This window comes from Onychostruthus taczanowskii, unplaced genomic scaffold, assembly GCF_017590055.1.
Source record: "Onychostruthus taczanowskii isolate IOZ18803 unplaced genomic scaffold, ASM1759005v1 scaffold179, whole genome shotgun sequence".
NCBI classification, from domain to species: domain Eukaryota; kingdom Metazoa; phylum Chordata; class Aves; order Passeriformes; family Passeridae; genus Onychostruthus; species Onychostruthus taczanowskii.
This window is the reverse complement of record NW_024499006.1, coordinates 564,292-585,165: the sequence shown is the minus strand read 5'-3', so window position 1 is coordinate 585,165 and position 20,874 is coordinate 564,292. Positions and strand designations below refer to the sequence as shown.

The following is a 20,874-nucleotide window of genomic DNA, read 5'->3' as shown; positions in this document are numbered from 1 at the left end:
CATAAGTTATTCAACATCACTGTGAAAATTGAAGTGTAAAGTTTTCTTTCTTTTTTTTTTGTTTTTAAACATTGTCAGGTGATTTTAAGCTCACAGGAAAAAAAAAAAAAAGTTTTAGTGTGCTTATTCAAGTGTCCTGTTTCATTGCTGTTTCCCATGTAATTAAAATGCAATTTATTTTTTGAAATATTTGGTGATCTTGGAGAAACAAGTATGATTTTATTTAAGAGAGTGAATTCATTATGTGTTCTCAGTTAGATGTGATAAGAGTCTGGATTTGGAAGGGAGAAAGGAAAGGTAAGGGATTCCCGAGAGAAAAGAGATTGTTAGAGGTGGGACTTCTTACACAGTACCCAGTATGAGCTGCCCTTGTACATTGCAAAGATGAATTTTTCCACTTTGGCATTGCAGTTGACCCAGGTATCAAAGCCAGACTCCTCTGGTAATAATTCTTAACTTCTGGAACCAGGTGTCAGACATCAGTGAAAGTAAATGTTCCAGAAAGAGAACTGAGGAAATAATTATGAAACACTATTTAATCCATGCAGACCTTCCACAATGCCGTCTATTAAATTGCTGCTTCAGTGCACTTCAGGATATGACTCAACAGTTTTAAGTACATCATACTGCTAAAGGCTACAGTCATTTGGTCAAGAATCAGCACGAAAAACTTGAAAATTATTCACCTTTCTGGCTTCTGGGAGAAATTATGTAATTACAGTAAAATTTAAATATGTCATTGTTAGAGAGCTGTAAAATGCATGAACACGTGTTCAGAACTATAAATGTAATGTTCTTAAAGTCAATTTAAGCTTTGCCGTTTTTGCCATGATATCTATGAAGCTTAAGAACATGCCTCCTTACCACGTTTTTTTTCTTTTTACAATTTGGCAAACATCTGATGGAGAGAGGATATATCACCTCCTCATTTTTTAATGAAGCCACTTCATAGTACCGGCATGACTCTGGAAATAGCATGTGATGATAAAATGTAAAGCACAAAATATATCATTTTTTCATGAGACTGTGAAACAAAATAGTGCTTATGTCTTTTTAATGAAAGGATTCCTCTGTAATGAACACACTGAATATATGGGCATTGCTCTTTCTTCAACAGGTTTCATAGATTTGAAGGTAAGTTAGCTTCTTTTTCAGAAGTTTGGGTTCATACTTTACCATTCTGTTTTGTTTGCCTTGTGTTTGTCTATCAAGTCCATTTGACTTTCTCTTCAGTTTTTGTAAAGTGTAACTCATTACTAACTCTTCCAGCAAAAATTTAATTCACTTGTTGCTGTTTGCTCCTGTGTTTAAAATTGAATTGCATCACTACTACATTAACAGTAACAAGAACTTAAATCAGCTGAGAACCTGTGTAATGCAGCAATACGTGGGTGGGTATTAACCTCAGGATGTGCACTGTAATAGTTCAAACTTCAGGCTTGGGTTTTCATTCCAGCTTTATAATATGGAATATTCATTTTTCTGTGGCACTCAGTTGAAGTTGCTAAATAATTTAGCGTATTAAAATTTAAAATGGGATTTTAAAAGTTAATGTTAAACTGCTCCTCTTTAGAATTTGAAGTAATGCATTGAGATGTAGCATTTTCCTAATGTCAAAGCTGGGAACATGTACCAGGTAAAATGTGTCTGGTCAGCAGAATGGATAACTACTTTTGCGGTCAGGTTGCTTGTCTTGTTAAGGACATCTTTATGTGCTCATTACTTTATATAAATTATTTCAGTAGAAATCAAAGGGGGGAGCATTTGAAAAATACATTATATGGAAATTCTACAAGTACCTGTTCACCTTCCTTCTAAAGAAAAGATTTCTTATAGTGTGTTAGGTTTTCAAGCTGTGCTTCTGAATAATCTCATTGAAGTCAGAGGATTTGCTCATGCAACTGGGATATGTAAGTATCTAATGTTACAGTTTGAAAATTCGGTCATCCATTTATCCATCAGTGCTTTTTACCAGCACTGCAGTTTATTCCTCTGCCTAGCAATTGCTCTGAATTCAAATATGGGCTTTTATACATTACTATCTTGCAATGAATTAAACTCATTCTTAGAATATTTTCCAAAATTCTCAAGAGTAAAGACTGTTCTCTTTTCCCCAAATCTTGGTGCTTGCCTTCCTTCTATCTTGGAACTGGCAGAGGAAAGGGAGAATTGCCTACACTGATGGGTGAAGAATCATGTAATGATTTTCATATCTCAAGCTTTCAGAAACTTGCATACCAATTGGCATAGGGAACTGGAGAAACTTTTTTGTCATTTGAGATGGTTCAAACAACTTTTTACAGCACAAGAAATGAAAGAAATCAAGTTTGTGTTTATGCTCAACAGTAACGCAGTTTCAGCATTCAGTCATTAATTCACAACCACTTTTTTTTTGCTTAGAGTAACTTCTTATATGTCTCAAAAGGCACAAACTGTTTCAGTTTCATTCTCTGCCATTTTCACTTAAATGTGTGTTTTACTGACTTAGAATTTAACAATAATTTCTCAATCTGAACTTCCGAATTTTCTTTTACAAAATTAATAACTCTTGAGTGTTAGACCTCAAATCTAGGCCTTCCCTTTAAACTATTTTAGATCTGGCAAAAAAGGCTTTATCTTATTCCCATTGTTTCCTTGATAATACTAAGAAAACTTTGCCTCCTGGGCTAGAGACAGCTGGGCAGATGTTCGGTGTGTGGCCACCCTTCCTGTCCTAGAGGTTACCCCTAGACTTTAGCCATTGCAGGAGCTGTTTTGAGACAAATAGTAATCCATTTTGCTTCACCAGCTTTATATGGAGTTCAACTGCATCAGGGGGTTGGTTAGTGCACATCCTGGATTTTAAATTCCATCAGCATCTTCTGCAGTAAAATCACAGGTGAATTCCACTGCCATTTTTTACTTGTCTATGGCTGTTGCACATTAGTGTTCTGAACTAGCCATGTAAACATTTGTATATAAGAATGTAACTCCTGCAGCTAAAAGGGGTCATACCAGTACAGTTCCAGAGTGAAATTTTCAATGCTGCTGACAGTCCTGCTATTATAATCTGCACCAAAAGTCTGCATGTATTACTCTGCTTCTCTGTAGCAGTAACCATGCTGTTTGATGCTGTATTAAACTGCACTTAAACCTGGTATCCATATGTATTTTGCCACAGTCTAATGTCTGTGTATTCAAGGTAGTTAAAAGCTGTTACTGTAGAGTCAATGGGTTCAAATCCTTGCTGTATGCATGAGGAAATTCCTATGAGTTCAAACTGCTGAACATGATGTTGATGGAACTGTTAGTATACCAGTAAAGGGAAGAACAAAACTTCTTTCACACTGATGGCAAATGATTCTCTTTTCAAGCATCACAGAGCTGCTCTTAAAACAAGGGAAGAGAAATCAATTGACAGCTTCTGTGGATGACTGCACAGCAGAAATTACAAGTAACAGTGCTGACATAAGCTTTAAAAAGCACTGATTGCCAGCTTGGGAGTAGTATCATCAATAACTGGATTGTAAGTAGCAATTGCAGTATTCTTAAATCAAACCACCACCTCCTGTGGCTTTAGGAAGATTTTTAGGTTAATGTAAAAGAGGGTTTTGAGCTATATTCCCTTAACACATGTTGGAAGTTAATGTTACTATTCCTACAGTTGAGTTTGCAGAAGAGACTGTCTTCATCACTTGTCTTTGAAGTTTAGTTTCTTTGCCTTTTTTTTTTTTTTAGCTAAGAAAAAACAGGATTTGAAAATCTCAGGGATGCTAGCAAAGATAAAAGGTAGAATTAACGTGTGCAAATGTTCCAAGAGTACAACTTGAGTAAATAACTATAAGAAGGCACTGAGAATCTATTGATTACTTGGCATTGCACTTTCTTAAGGTTTTTCCCTTGTCAGTAAATTTTTAATAGCCTCCTGATTCATGGAGGCAATTAAATTACAGTAAGGAAAATTACTGGGTTGTTATTTTCCACGTGTTGGAAAGCTGTTTGCACACTATGGGCAACAGGTTAAGAAACTGTGATAACTGTTTGCAAATGAATGAGCTGCCAAATTGTGTCTCTGTTGGAACTGAAGACAGCTTGCACTACCAGCAGCGTTCCTGTCCTTAAAATAGTGTCTAAAATAAAATACTGAGCACGTGCAAGGCTTGTGCAAAGAACCTATGAATCTGTGTTTTCAAGGTACCTGTGGCATCTGGTTGCATTTTCTGACAGTATTTCATTTCCTCTCACAATTGCTGCATGTTTTATACACTGGCTGTCCTGTAGCCTGTCATCCTGACTGCTGTGACATGAGGAAGAAATAGTTACTCTATGTACTTTGTAAATATGCTACTGGTAACAGCCTAGTTTAGTTTCCGCTATTAGATCATCCCAGTACACATTAACCAATCTCTATGGTCTTACAGCTTGCAAAGTAGATTCTAGTACATTATTAAACATATCCACAAAGCTTTGTGTACTTCATATTTCAAACAAACAGTTTAAAGGAACCTACCAAAAGTGTTTTAACACACACAACCCCACAGAGCTTTATCCAGAGAAATAACTTAGGCAGGTTTGCCCTAATTTTTCCTCTCCAGAGAGTTTTCTATTGTCTCTTCCCTGCCTCCCCCCTTCCCCCCCTCCCCATTGGGTTTTTTTTCAATATTGTCCATACAACAGCCATAAGTTAAGGCTCCTCTGCCTTGGTTTTCCATGGAAATAAGCATACCTTCCCTACCCTTTCCATTGGAATAGGCTCACTCCACCCTTCAGGGCTCTGCTGGAGGGTTTGATGGAATCGGTGTCATTCAACCACCCAGCACATTCAACCCCTACAGGTCCTATTTACGTTGCTGGAGATGACAGAATTATGGCAACAAATAAAGTCACACAGATCCCTTCTGACTCATCTGAATGAGCCTGCATTGGTTGAGTGGTGGACTTTGTTGTCAGATGTGCAGTGAGAACTGTACAACACAGGCATGACCTTGCCATAGTGACCACCCTTCAGATTTAAAAAAAGCCACTACTGAACATGCAGACAAATGGTGTTCAAATCTGTGTTAAACATTGCAAATTTAGCAATAATAAACAGGTAAAGTCACACTAAAAAGACAACAGAAAAAGTGTGTAAGAAGAAAAGGTACGGGAAAGTGTTGCATTGATCCCAGTTCTTTCTGGTAGATTCCCAACACAATCATCTCTTAAATACTTATATTTTCACTAAGGATAGCCTCATTGATAGTACACCAAGTTGTATGGAGGAAAACTACCCCATGAAAGCATAAAATCAGGTATTCTTGCTCCAGCAGCCACAGGATATATTACTGTTTTTAAGTCCATGAATGACAAGAAAGCAGATATGCATTTTTGAGAGAAGTGAGTTTGGTGGACAGCAGAAATAAAAATGTTGTCTGCCTAGGGACCTCTCCTATTCAATATACTTAATCGCTTACTACCAGTTTGAAAAGATAGTTCAACTTCAGTCCAGCACTAGTTACTTTAGTGCTAATTTCTACTTAGACCCTTTTGACCAGCCTGAAGATCTGCTACAGAGCAACTGCTTTCAGTCTTGAAACCTTTCAATGAGCAGAAGGAAAAAGCAAGGTTCTGGTGTCATTCTAACTGTATTAATATGTCAGAGAAAAACAGCAGAAACACATCCAGTCAAAGCATATGGCTTTAACAGCAACTAGTCTATTTCTAGGTAAGCATCCCAAAATAAATAATCCAGTCTCAGGCCTGGCAAGGATTATCAGTTCAGCCGACGTGCCCCTCCAGCACTTCCAGATGTGGAGACAATGCGGTGAAAGGGTCTTCAAAATCACACCACTTGCACGAATCATTCTCAGTCATTTGTAATACTACAATGCATCAGCACAGAACATGGGCAAGAGTCCAGAACATGTTAAAAGTGTCCCCATGAGGGACACAAAAGGGAAGAAGGCTGAAGAAAGGTAAGACCTGCATTCATTCCCTCACTCTGTTTCTTCACAGGCTTCACAACATTGTGGCCTGCATTTTCTCTGGAGTCACTTTCAACAAGTAATTCCCAATATTCTTTCTGTGGCGGACACTTCAATTGAACCAGATTCAGTTGAACTCTCTTAAAAGACTTCCATTTTTTTATGACTTAAGCCATGCATAATTTTTATTCTTAATGTATTGATTTATTATAAAATAAACATTTAATTTATGATTCAGAGCTATGAGTATCACAAGGAGATTTTTCAATTCTGAACTATCACTGTTCCCCTAGTTCTGACAAAGCAAATTAAGTGTTTTCAAATCATACAGATTAAGACTGAATAGTTTAAAATGTGTTTCAAACTAAGTTTGCTGATGGCTGGAACAAGAAAGTTAATTCCAGTGAGCTTTTCCAACAGTGAGTCTTAGAACGGGAGCTGCCTGTGACCATCTTTTTTATAATAATGTTGTTGTAGCAACATCAGTTGCAAAGCATTTTACAAAGGTACTCCAATCTGTAACATGTCTGCTACTTTTTGTGCCTGCAGTTTTCACTCCTGCTTCATTATTTTTGTCCTGAGGTCCTGTTGAATTTTTGTTTATTATTATTATTTCTTTTTACTAGTTGCAAGTTTTAAGGATCTTTCAAAATGGTAAAGAAAAATAGATTTTAAAGTTCCAAGTAGTATCTATACATATTGAGTCCCAAAGAGTGCATGAAATTAATAACTTGGATGATTCTCATTGTGAAGAGGTATGGGATACAGACCTTTTCTGTATCCATAAACTAAAGCAGTAAGTGAAATACACTTTTTACTAAGAAATGCTACATAGATTTTAGTCAAAACCCAGATCTCACTGACCATCAGCTGGTGGTAGAAAGAATTATATCCTGTGAAATCCTGCACAATGTAATGTCTGAACCTCACCTGGCAACTCCCACGTAAAACCACTAGTTTTGTTTAAACCACAACAAGGACACTTAATATTTAAAGATTTGCCTTTGTGGTATGTCAGGCAGAAAGAGTTAAAACAATTCACAGCTTTTTCTTGGAATTTCCCTCCCCTCTCCGGAGAGGTCTGTTCTGGAGTCATGTAAACACAGACATCTGGTTGCTGTCACTTCATCCTTATTTTGAATTCATAAGAATAGAAAGAATCCCAGAGGGAGTTCCAGAGCAGATCACTTTCAGCCACCAGCCCTCCATGCCTTTATCCACTAAAAAGGCAGATGAACTGCGGGGGCTCATACATATTTCATTAACCTTCTGGCTATGAGTTTTGTTAAACTTTGAAGTTAATAATACAACTCATTCGGTCTGAAAATAGTATCAAACCAAATTTATTTTTCATATAAAAAGTGGACAAAACTTTTATATACCTAAGGTGTGTAAAGGAAATTGTGAAGTACAGTAAGCTTATTGTAAGAAAACCATTAAACTAGAGTTGCTGTCATTAAAAAAAAAAAAAAAAAAAAAAGTTTTCTAGGCAAAGTCTGGTATTTTAGTGGAAGTCTCTCCATGTCTTGTGCTTCTCTTTGGAGGTACAAACAACCTCTTTATATGTGATTTAGAAATCAGGGCTCATCTTTTAATTACTTCGCTGCTCTGTTACTCCAGACAGGCAAGTGTGGAAGATCTGAGCAAATAGGAGAACAGTGATTCACAGTTGTAGAAAGAGCTTTAATCCCTATATCCTCCTAAACAGAAATTCACCTTACAGATGTAAACATTGCTTTTAATATAAAGTTAAACCAACACATTATTTTTATTTCATTAAGCATCAAATCAGTCTTCAGAGGGGATAACACTATTAGTCCAACATTTTGCATATGGGAAAAGGAATGAATAGCAAGAGGAGATGTCTTGATTAAGACTTATTGTTTAGTGGCAGAAGAGAACCTGGTGTTTTCTGCCCTTCCTATTGCATTCCCAAATCAATAACATTTTCAGATCAAGTTTCAAATGTATTGTCTTCCTGGGAGGAGAGATGCCTGTAGAAAATCAGCCATGCTTTCCAACACATGGTAAAGAGATGTGATAGCTGTTTAATTCTGTGAGAATCTCTCTCACTCTCTGCTATAACTGTTCATTAAATGTTTTAAATTCTGATAGACCTCTGGAAAGAACTCCTTAATTTCCTCAAGCACCTTTCAAATCTACTGTAGAGAATAAATATAGACTCAGAAACATTGCTCTTAACAAAAGAATAAGCATTCAAGGACTTTGAATAGATGAGAATTTCCATTATTTCTTTGATAACCTGCATGCTTATGTGCTTCACAGCTCTCCAGGAGAGAGTCTTCCATGGCCAAAATATGTATACCAAATTATACATAATTTTTTTAATGGAAGGTGGTTTTATTAAAAACCCCCAACGTTATTTAAAAGGGAAATTCTGACATTGGAGAATTAAATGGAAATCCCTGCTGAAGTTAACAGGGGTTCTGGTTTTCCTGCTTAGTCTGAACTAAAATCTGCAACGACAGCAGGAACAATTGCAACCTCAGATAATAGTTTTAATTTTCATTCACAATACCATAGCAATGGAGGTCACAATCTCCTTAGAAAAGGAATATTTACTCTATTGAATTTCACTGCATATGGAAATTATTTATGCGGTAATCAGAAGCATAGCCCCTTCCACTGGAAGATTCTCAAGCAATTATCATGGAGCAAACCAGTCTTTAGCTTACTAGGCATTAATTTAACAAGACCCTTTTTTTTTTTTTTTTTAATGACCAGTATCTTCATAACTGATTGATGCTTAATGTGATGCAGCACCTGCTCTCTCAGTCTCCTGAGGTTCAGCTTTTCAGACTGAGTCAGAAAGCCAATTGTGACAGTATTATAAAATGTATTGTAATAAACTTTCCATGCTTCAGAACAGAAAAATAATCCACAAATTGATTTCCAGAGTTGAAGCTTCAGGTTGTGAAAGGTTTTTTGGTTGGGGACTCTTTTTGGACAGGAGCTTTAAGTGACATCATCACTTGCTAAAGCATAGAACTGTCACCATAATTATAAGACTTTTCATGCATTTTATTTTTTCAAAGCTACAGAAAATAAAGTCTAAAAATGTTAATGCGTTTCTGGTAGTGGTCAAGCTGTGCAAATGCTGAATTTCTATTCCAGCAATATGTAATACTTCACATGATGTAGATGATGTTTTGCAAAACACAGGATGTATAAGTGTTACAAACCTGATTTCTAGCTTTTTATGGCTACCTACACAGTGCTTAATGACAACTTGGGGCAGCTTTTGCCTTCCCATTTAGGCACAGTTTTAGAACTGCTCTGAAGAACAGTAGGAGCTGCCGGCTTCCCCTGTGCACTTTGGAGCATCCTACCAATAAGAAATCTAATTCCATTTGTTGGGTCTGGTTATGTGCTGATGAATTTAATAATGCTGCTGTGGATGTGTTCTCTCTCCTGTCCTGCGAAATCCTTCAGCCGAGTTACATGACTTGTCAAGGCATGACCCAAGCAAATGGTGGTTTCTTGGAAAGGGTGGAGCCCGTGTCCTGTTAAACACTGCACAGCAAAGCAAGTGCTTTTGTTTTTTTCATGTTGATATTGTCTTGTCAAGCTGTTGTCTCTGCATTGTGTAGAAACTTGGTCAGCTATCACTCTTTCCTATAGCAGGAGCTGTTTTAAATATCCATCACACTTAAAACACTATACATAGATTCCCTCATATTGAGTATCAGTGAAGAATCTGTATTTGATGTTCTTTCTATTCTGCATTTGAATCCTGACTTCTTCCTTTTAGCTGCAGCCTCTTATGTTGTCAGAAGAAGGTTTTAAACATTTTTGGATTTATTTACTCAATATAACTGATCCCTCTCATTCTCATAGCATTTTTCTTCCAGATTCTTTGTAGAAAATTGATAATTTCACCTAAATTTAAACTACCTGCTTCCTTATTATATTATGGACCGCAGTGGCCATATTTAGTTCTGTTGAATGCTCCTTACTCCCCTTCTGCTCTTGCCACCACAAATATGTCATATGGATTACATATTTAGACAGAAATGTACTTTAGTCAAGACAGGAAGAAGCCTCATATTAGGAGTGCATCTCAAACAATCCAATACAATTTGATGGAAATATTTATTCAGTGCTTTGGTTTACTGCTTCCCATAACGAAGGGCATTGTGTAATAGTTTTTACAATACAAAAGCTCCATAATGCTGAAATCTTAATACAGGACTAAGGAATGAAAAACAAAAAAAAAAACCAAAAAAAAAAAAAAAAAACCAACAAAAAAAACAATGGAAGAGGTTTCAGGGTAGCAACAAATGACAGGCACTTAAATAAAGTATGCAGAATGTTTCCCTGAATATGAAGAAACAATTTGCATTCTAACAGTTGAGACTAGCAAGAAATATCCAAACCCAAACTGAACTGGAGCTTCCCAGGAGATCAGTTGAAAGAGGAGGTCATCTCCAATTCACCTGATGCTAAAAGCTGAAATAGGGTTACATTTCTGACAGAACAGGTCTGAAAGTTCTCTTGAATTTGTTGGCTGTTTTATCATTATCCCCAAAAGGCAGCATTGTCATGGCAAGTACGGTTTGCAAATAAAAATTATTACTATTACCTGCATGTCTTGTTTCACTGTCTTGTTTAACCATATGTGCTTGCTTGGAAGTCTCACAGCAGGATCTGTAATCCATAACAAGAAGCAGTCTGGGGAGAAAAATGTATATAGCTTCTAAAATCTGCCAGGTTTAGAGTAATACTTTCCTGATGTGGAATTGCCAAACCATCTGCAGGTAAGTTTTGAACTATTATTTACTACTCCTCTTCTCATATACAGCATTAATAGATTCCTGTTCATTTCATAGTTCTCAGTCCATTCTCTACCCCCTCACCATCACAAACAATTTTTAGAAAAAATGGGATTTAAAAATGCTCACAATTAATCTTTGTTCTGCAAAGAAAGCAGGAAAGTGACTGTGCAGTCAGAAGGTCCACTGCCTTCCTTGTCCTGAGGGCAAGGATTCCAGGCCAGGGATGACATGAGTTTTCAAGAGTATTTGTGGGACAGGAAAGGTTACAGGACTGCATGTGGATAACTTTGGCTGCTGTTTTTGTCTGCCATGCACATCATCCTTTGTTTTCCAGTGTGGGGATGTGTTTTAATTTTAGCTCTAGTGTAGGAATGCTGGGAATGGCCTGCTCCTCTTCTGTAACTTCCATGTATTTTTTGATGCTGGGTTAGCTGCAAAGCCGAAGTCCTAGTTTCTCATCCTACATTGATTTGCAGGCAGTTTCTGACATCCAAACGCTCTCTGAAGGGCAATACCAGTAAAGAAAACCAGAAAATTTAAAAAACCAAACAAAAACAAAAAAAACACCACCAAACCAGGTCTTACTTTGAAACCATTCCTGTAGATCCTTTTTGCAGTTGGTAAGGATGAAGGAGAATGAAAATAAATAAGTAATGAGCTCTCCTTGTTCAGGGAAAATCACCTCCTCAAGTCAGGCTTCTGTTCAGTTCTCTGTGCAGCCCATTCCTTTCTCAGGGTGACCTGGAAACAGAGCAAGGAGAGAAAGTGACACTGGCAGCTCTTAGAGCATTGATGCTCAGAGAAGCTCCCAACGGCAGGGCAAGCAGACATCAGTGCTTCCTGGCCACGGCCACATGGGCAAAACCAAGATTCTCAAAAGGCTGTAGAGAGTGTGTTGTTCCCCAGGATGGAACCTGCTCACATGCTTTACACATCTGTAAAACAGGTCTGAAAATAACTTACAGGAGGAAACAAAAAAGGCACCTGTGTTAAACATTGCTGTGCATTAAACACTTGCTTCCAGCTATGTCCTCCAGCAATTAATGCCACAGGCTAGCATGCACGAGGGAGTGCAGCAGAGAGACATCTGCACAAGTCAAATACTAGCCACTCATTCCCCCAAGTTACCTTAAGGGCAGCACACAGCTGTTAGATCTGCTTGCAAGAACGAGGCTGGTTTCTGTAACACTTACCCTCGAGTATTCCCCTTTCCAACCAGCTATGTCTCCTCTACAATGTATTTCCTAATAATGAAAAAAAAAATTTCACAAAGCCTCTACGCAAGTCCTATTAAAGGTATATTAACCATATTATGAGAATTTGCCATATCAATAGTACGCCCACAGTGCCCCCAGAGGAACTGCTGAAGAAAAATTGAAGCCGTGCTGTGTGAAGTGATCCAAGTATTGCCTATTGGCGAGGGCTGCTATAATTAAGAAAAAGAAAACATTACCATAATGCTCAAAGCTCTTCTGACTGTGCCTTCTCTCCATAGGTAATAAAAAAAGCCAAAAACAAGCAGCCATAACAAGTAAACAACTTTAAAAGCAAAACCCTCAAGCTCCATCAAAGTGAATGCAGTTGACTGGGAAAAGCAACAGTTACCCTATTTGTCAAATGAAGTTCTCTGCCCATGTTCACTGCAACTGCAAAGTGCTCCAACTTTCATTTTCTTCCACATGGTGGGGGAGTTTGGTAGCTCTAGTCCTATTCATCCAGATGGCCTGTCAGGTTTCATAGGCATTCCTTAAAAATAGAAGCAACCTAATCATGGTTCAGGTAATTTAAAAGAAATTTCTGCAAAACTGCATTGTTCTTCAAAGCTAGCAGGCAATAATTCATGGTGTTGACAAGAGGACTGGTTTCCTCTCTTGCCACCAATTTCATAGACCCATTCCTTAATCTGTGTTGATACAGGCTGTTCTGCAGTTACTTGTGTATCTCCTCTTTCATTTGATGCTATTTTACTTGCAGCTGAGGATATCGACTGACATGCATATCCCACTGGAATTATTACTGGTCCCTTATTGCACAGCTGGCTACCCATCTGGCAGTAAGAGCTCAATGACAGAGATGCCGTACCATTCTCAAACCATTTCAGGTTCATGCTCCAACATAAACCAGAGCCAACTTTGTCACAACTTTGTAATGAGTTGCAATAGCAGCATTCATGAGAAAAATTGAGCAGACAACTAGAATTGGTTACACACAACTGCCAGATCTGCTACACGCAAGTCAACACCCTGTGAAATACAGTCTGAGCTTGTCGCCAGAACTGAAGGTCAGGCTTTAACTGTAGCTATCACCAAAATACGGTTTCCAGAGTGAGGTGTTTTGGGCTGCAGCTGCACATCTTGTCAGCCTAATGTCAAATGACACCTACGTAAGTGCTGCTGGCCCCTGTAACTTCCAACTGCGTTTTCACTGCTTATCTATTGACCTTATCAATGACAAGTGATGAAGCAGCACTCTGCCCAGCCTCAAGTTTAAGAGAACTGAAGATAACAGCAAGTGCCATATTTTTGGATGGAGGTATAACATTTATCGAAATATTCAAAAGGTTTCATTAGATAACTAATACAGTAGGAAAAAAAGCAAGAAAAGCCTCAGGTATTCAAAGCACAGTTGCTTCAGCCAGGCTCAGTTCACAGTGTCTCACTAGACACCGAAAATACCAGGCTCTTTGGGTTTGATTTCCCATTGCTTCTGACATGCACAGCATTCTTTTAAAAGAGACAGCAGTGGGGAATATTAACTGCACCTCTGCTTGGACACTGCAAAGAAAAAATGTCGTGTTGTCTATCGCCCACGATCCTGAGCAGCTGACAGGTGCTGAAGCAGCAGCTTCTGAGCACTGCCAAAGCCCCTGTCCCACACCCACGTCCCAGCACTCTGCCTGCTCTTGGGGCACCATCAGTGCTTGAAGGGATGCTGTGCTGCACCTTTGCTCCCACATCATCCACGCTGCCAGCAAAGGCTCACAGTGCCAGTCCCTGCAGGGCTCCTTTGAAACAGGACTGGAGCAGTACATGGGTCTTATTAGTAACTTGCAGAATTTCAATACACTGAAAATTCTCAGTTTAACCCAATGTTCTTTTGAAATGCCATTTGACAAGCAGAGAGGGAAATCAAGGAAAAACTTCAATTTTCATGTATTTTATTTACAGGCTGCACAATACATTTTATATACAAATGGCTTAAAATAACAAAGAGTAAGCAAGCTGAAGCGTAACAATTTATTTTAAATTAAGTTGTCTCGAAATAACTCCTGCAATAAAGTTTCTTCACCCTGATAGGCAAGTTAATTTCATTTTAAGTCAACCCAAGGTAATTTTATTTTTAAATATAGAATTCAAATAAATTTTCTGGTGATTCCTTAATTTCATGACACACTCTGCAAACACAGAACATCCCAAAACTTTCAAGAAGGGTAATAGCCAAAATTTCCTCATGTAAAAAACACTATAACAGAACAGACTGGAGAAATGTTGTATGTAAAACACTTGCATGGTTTATTAATGAGAAGAAGAATGCAAGTAGTACGTCTGACATTTTTCTCTCTCAGAAACAGAATTCATGGTCCAAGACCTAATTTGCCTGCAGACAAGAGGTATCCCATGTTACTTCAGTACTTCAGTTTTTACCACACAATTATCTACTAAACTCATCCGACTGTAAACTTCACCAAAACTGAAAGCAAAAGAGCACTCAAAACCGTAAGAACTTAAACGTGGCACTTAGTGCCTCTGCTTCTAGAAAGCACCTGACACTACTGTGGGATGAAGAAAATTTAAGAGAGACCACATTTTATGGAAACATGAGAAAATATAGAGGTTTGCCATTTTAAAATTATTTTTCCAAGAAACTAAAATAGCATTTAAGGATACATGTATTTTTATACCTCTTCCCTAGCACTGCTCATTTTGTTCAGGATAATGACAAGTAGAGATCCATAAAAGTGGTTTCCTTTTCCTTTGGCTGAATTTAAGCATAATAATAGTCTCAAGTGTTTTAAGCCATGGTCATAAGCAGTTCAGTCATGTTCACTTTCCTCTTGGTATGGCTAAAGACTTAATATAAATAATGAAGTACTTGCTATTTGATATCCATTATTACAGTATTTCACTACGTTTATTTAGAAATGCAAACACGCAACACTTACTTTTCAAAGTAGTATCCAGGTCTCAATAGCTCACTTTGGAATTGCAGCACAGAAAACATAAACCCAAAGGAATGAGGGAGGAAGTAATAAAAGCCACGACTCCACAGAAAAATAACACTGTTTTCAGAATGTCTACTACTGCATCAAAAATGCAAGAGCCACATGATGTAAAATGCCAGACTAGTACAGGCTTTGCTGAGTGGAGTTCACGCATAAGGGTAAAACGCTGCCATAAGCACCTCATCATGTGATTTAATTCAAAAGAAGTGTTGACAGGTAATACACAGGTCTGGTATGAATGAATGTGGACCCACTGTCCTTAAATCCAGGCAGTTCCCTAGCTGCTAACCTGCACAGACACAGTTCCAGGCCAGGGGAGAGTGGCTGCAGGCACCAATCCTCCTGCCACATCCTCAAGGGCAGAGCTCCACACCTGCACCAGCCCAGGAGGAAAGGTGTCAGCAGAAGAGCCAAGAAGATTCCCTGGATTGCAGAGAAGACAATCTTTTTAGAGTTATCACATATAGAAATACATGAACTTTCTCTAAATTATCCCAACACTGTTGTACCAGGCAAATATAGTGTTCAAAGTCACAGGCTAGTAATCCTTAAGCTGGGGAAATGTCATTGTACAGTATTCATCTGCTACAGTATGCCAGAGTTTTGTTTCTGATTCATCTGGAAGCTTTTTGTACCTCCTCTCTCCTCACAGTCAGGATTACTTGTGCTGGGGCTGTTGGATTTTTTTTTTTTTTTTTTTTTTTATGGCCAAAGACAGATCCATTTTGGTAGAACAATGTCTGGAAGTACTGCCAGCCCATAAACAAACTGCACACTCATCTACAGATGCAGAGGGGACCAACTTCTCTACATTGAATGAAGCTAACTAAATGACTTGAAAATTTATGTCCAAAAGGGAAGGTAGGAGACACAACTTCTTCCTTGTATTTTTGTACTGGAAGTCAATTAATTTAGTTCTCTGAGATCTGTTTTCCATTTGAACTTACCTGTGTTTTTAGCCAAATACTGCCTGCAGTTACATTTCAAGTGCAGGTGGGTAAGCTCAGACTGCACATCTTTAGCGAAACTAAGTGCACATAAGCTTTGAAAGCTTGATTCTAGGAAAAAAAATACCCAAAACAAGCAATCTGTGTGTATATTTGTGGGTCTGGTGTTTTTAAAGATTAGTAAACAAAGAGCCTTAGCTCACTGTCAGTATCTAAATAAGACTAATGGTTTTTGTCTTTAAAATTTTACTAGCAGAAAAATGCTATGGGGATGTCTTTACTCAAGGAAAAAAAATGGTTCCGTGCACTGTCATTCCCATGAAGCTTTTGCCTTTCTTAAGCAAAGGCTATTCAGGCTGTATGTATTTGTTTCTGACCTGGCCACTTTTATTTTCAGATGGCAGGATTTTCTACTGTGTCTAGTGAAGGCAACTGCCAGACTTGGGGACAGTGTAAGCAGCAGGATTCTCTCCATTCCTCATCTGCCAGATCCTCAAACACTACACAGAGTTAGCGAAGGGAGTTTCTCCATGCTCTGCAGTGTGGGAATTAGCCATATATGAGTCAGGATTTTCAGTCAAAACTAAACACCAACAGCTTTGGCTTCTATTCTGAAAATCCAAAAAGTCATTGACAAGACATTTATAATAGTGTAAGTAAAAATTTTACTTTTCAAAAAGTAGTTCTTAAACACTCAGTTACATAAGGTACCGATTTGTCAACTGGATAATCAGTTGGAAAATTGTTTCCAATATGGCCTTCAAGACATCCTTTTATGTACAGGCAAAACATAACCATACCTCCTCTCTGCAGGAGAGACTACTTGTTGTCAGAGGAAACAACAAAAAAAACATGCTGGAAGTTGTAATTAGTATGATGAGTGGCTCTTGGTAAAGAGTTTTAACTATAATAATCCTAGTTGTTCCGAGACACTCAATTCCAATATTAAAATGTTCTGTGGATAGCAGATATAAAATCAATTAATTGGCACAATCACAAGTTTACAGCAAATTACAACTAGTGTCCAACATTTTGCCATTGCTTTAAGTACTGGTCATTTTTCCTTTGGTTACTTCCTACAATGCAGTACTTGGGGTAAAGACAAACAGTGTCAGCTTTTCACACAAAGTAAAGAAAGTACTGCTCTTGACATTTAAGAGAAAAAAACTATTTAATCACTTGGTAAGGACATATAAGGTATAGTTCATTTGGCAGAGGAACTAAAACACTTAATACAACTCCAACAGGGAGCTGAGGAAAAACTACACTCTTCATTCTTCTCCTCACTTTCAATGTTTCTCATTAAGTTCAATTTGGAAATTACAATTTTATCTAGGTAAAATCAGGTCTCTAAGTAACTGGCCCATGTGAAGTAAACACCACAAGATTATGACCTGCTTGAGTATCTTATTATTATCTGAATTCTCTTTTTAATTACCTAGGTTTAGGCATTATGTTCATAGCGACCTATGAAGTACTTCCAAATTTTTGCAGACCTTAAGCTTACATGTTAAGGCACTTACCATTCAAGTAAAACAGTTTTTATATAAACAAGCGTGGGAGATGGAGAGAACATTTTACCAGAACACCCTTTTTTTTCTCTTGAAAAAAAAGTTGACCAAATATTTATAAAATTTTGCATCAAGAGAAAGGTTGTGTTTTATTATCTGAAATGAGCACGAAGTACACCTTCCACAATAACACTGAAAGCAGTGCAAAGACTGACAGTGACCTTTGACTAAAAGTAGTTCTGTAAAAAGAAAAATACCAAATAAATCAGTGCCCTGCTTTGATTGTTGTAAAATTTCATTCTTTTTACATAAAAGTTGGTCCAAACTTACAAAAAAAGCACAAATGTGCATAGTTCAGAAGATCTGAAAGAGTGCCATAAAAAGCTGATGTCCCTAAATTTAGCATCCACTTAAAACTGCCAAAATACAAAATAAAATAAAAGTCAGAACTAGAGTTTGTGAACATGTACAATCAAGTCATCTAGTTTTTAGACAGCATGAGTTGTAAGCATTTTTAAATTTTTTTCTACTGTATGCAAGACCCTTTTCCACATAAAAATAAAGCTGTTGAATGAACATTATTCAAGTCTGTTGAATTGCTGCTTTAAATTGCAGCTAGGGGAGAAAGAGAAGTTTTTCCAGATACAAATGATGTGCCTGAGGAAAAACAGATACTCAATATGGTAATCCTCTGCCTCGCCCTCTCACTGCAGAGGTGCTAATGTGTCCCCTGTATCCTTGGGAATAGCCAGGTCCTTGGGCAGGAGAAGTCCAAGTCTGTCCATGCATGTGGCTGATGCCAGTGGGATTTTCCTGTAAATTACTTCCATAGCTATAGTTGTGCATCTTTGTGGGCAAAGAGTGTGCACTCTCTGGCCCTGTGGAAGCATCACTGCTGCTCCCCAAAACTGGGATTGGGCCGTGGCTGTATTCAAACCTATGGTCTTTATCTCCACTGAACAGCATGGGGCCAGCATTGAGGTAAATGTCTCCATAACCAGTTACTGAGCTGGGAAAGGATTCTGGAAAGGCTGATGGAGGAGGGGCAGCACCAGAGTGAGATGAAGCAGTACTGTAGTTATCCAAAGACTGAATATCTGAGTTTCCAAGGAAACTCCTCCTTTCTAATAGTCCTGATGATCCGCTTCCTATTCCATCGCTAGTGCTGTAACAGGCAGATGAAAAGGACGATGATCCAAAGTTATCCTTGTAGTCTGGGCCTGTTACATAGGAGTCTCTAGCCTGATAATCCACACTGGTTTGTACTGGCTCCTCCGTTGTCGCCTGAGCTTGATGCTGAGCCAGCAGCTGCAGAAGAGCTGCTTTCACTCCTGCATGAGGATCTGCTCCTGAAGAGTTACTTGTAGACAAATGCTGATTCTCTGTCCGATAATCAAGGTCTTCATCAGTGAGCGGTGGAGGCTCTGGTGGCTCAGGAGGACGCTGGTCTGGAGGCAAGATCCGAGGGCGCTCCGGCTCAGGTGTTCGGTTCAGATGCCTCATCTCAGACTGCCTTACCAAATCCTCTTGACCTAAGAAGATGAAAAAAAAAAGCTCTGGAATAAAAGTGTACAAATAACAGGACCAGAAAGAAAAAGACTCCTTCCTGGAAAAACACAGAGGTTTGTTAACTTCAATTCTAATGAATTTATTAGTTAAATTTGTCAGTAATTATATTTAGTATTTTGGACAAAATTTGACAACAGCTCATTTGCCTCAGGAGCATGATGCAGGTTACTCCTTAAAGTAAGATTACCAAGCAGTCAGTTAAAGAAAAACAGTACCCGCAGCAAAAGCAAACAACCAGGACAAAAGGCAAGCAACACAAACACTAAAAATTCAAAGAAGGATCACAAAAGATTCACAGATAAGGACAGAAGTCTCATAGGACACAGGGCCACCCTATCAAAGAGCAGCAAAACTCAAGGTTTAAAATAAACACAAACAAAAAAGCACACCTTTCAAAAAGCCCCCAAAACCCTCCAAGAACAGCCCCAAAGCACTTCAGAATATTTCTTTCAACAGCTGCAAACAACACAAAACAATATATAATAACCTGCCTTTGCAAGTCAAAAATATGAACTGAGTTCTAAACTGTGAGAATAACCACAATAATAATCCTGAATTTGCAAGCCAAAAATACAAACAGAGCTCTAAACTGTGAGAAAAGTACAGCAGCCACTAATGTACCTCAGTGGAAACCTTTAGCCATGTGTTTGTGACAGTTAAGGGTAACCACTGAATTTGACACTAAGGAACTGCTCTAGTCAGCATTAGAACCCAAAATAAAATACTGTCTCACCAAAATAAGCTTTATCTAAACACACAGTAAAAACTGGCAAATTACATCTATGCATCTGCTAGAAAAGACTGTCTTCACCACCACACTCACCACTAAGAAAACCCCAACCCCCACAATAATGATCAGTGTTTCATCACTAATACCTGTGCACCTCTTAGGTTAGCTATAGCTTGCTCTGTCTGCATGGCACCTGTTAGACTAAGAGACAAATTCTCTGATTCAGACCTAAAATGTGACCAAATCAATTTAATCTCCTATACTCACAGACATTCATATGGCAAACATGTTAATTCTCTACTCCCAAACTATTACATCTCCAGTGCTCCAGCTATTTGCTGGTTAGCAATAAAGGTCTTCAGTACCTGCAGACATATATAACGACTTGATCACATGTGGGTAGCCAGGTGCTGGAGATTCCACGTCGTCCCGGCTGACAGACACAGGAGTGGCGGGCTCTGGAGGCTGCCTGAGTTGTAACGACATTTCATTTCCTGATCCATTTTCCTTCTCCTCCAACACAAAATCTTTTTGTTTTGTTTGCTGAGCCTTTATTAACTGAGAAAACAGAACAGCAAATGCACTCTGCACAGCTGCCTGGGCAGCATCAGTCTCCACTTTAGGCTGACCCAGCTGAGCAGGTGGCACAGGGGGTTGCGTGACCATCGGCTGTTTTAGAGGCTCCTGCTCTGGAGGTGGTAGTGGAGGCGGCGGTGGTTGCTGCTGCTGCTGCTGTTCTGACTGTTTTTCACCTGCTGACAAAATTCCAGCAGGAAGATTTATTTTATTTAGTTGCTGTTGAGTCTCTGGGTTTACCTTAATATTCAATACTTGGGCAAACTGTGCCAAACTAACACTTGTTTTAGACTGTAGCAGGTTTAGCAGGATTGCCACTTCATTCTGGTTTAACTGCTGTCCAGTGCTTGTTTTTGCTAAAGACAAAAAAGGTGTTTTTAAGTATTATTTAGAACTGGCATATTTCAGAAACTCAAAAGAAGACTAATCTAGCATGGCTGACATGACTGGCAAAGCATGGGTTTGGACAACACAGAAATGGTATCCTTCTACATATTAACTGTCTTTGGGGAGCATCTATAGGAAATGTAACAGTAAGACCATGAGGTGCACACATGCACTTAGACAGATGGAAAAAAACC

At 38.4% G+C, this 20,874-nt stretch overlaps 1 protein-coding gene across 6 annotated transcripts in view; it reads right to left on the bottom strand.

The window, feature by feature from the left end:
* Positions 1-13,878: 13,878 nt before the first annotated feature.
* The window catches only part of CDK13 (cyclin dependent kinase 13), a 54,410-nt gene continuing 47,414 nt past the window's right edge, over positions 13,879-20,874 (bottom strand). For 3 of the 6 annotated variants that reach the window (XM_041400357.1, XM_041400358.1, XM_041400359.1), the window contains 2 exons: positions 20,083-20,649; positions 13,879-18,950 (listed from right to left, as the gene is read on the bottom strand). In XM_041400357.1, the coding sequence (XP_041256291.1) occupies positions 18,094-18,950; positions 20,083-20,649 (1,424 nt within the window). In that variant the 3' untranslated portion in view covers positions 13,879-18,093. The remainder of the gene's footprint in view (positions 18,951-20,082; positions 20,650-20,874) is intronic. The other 3 variants (XM_041400362.1, XM_041400363.1, XM_041400361.1) reach the window with 2 other exon arrangements.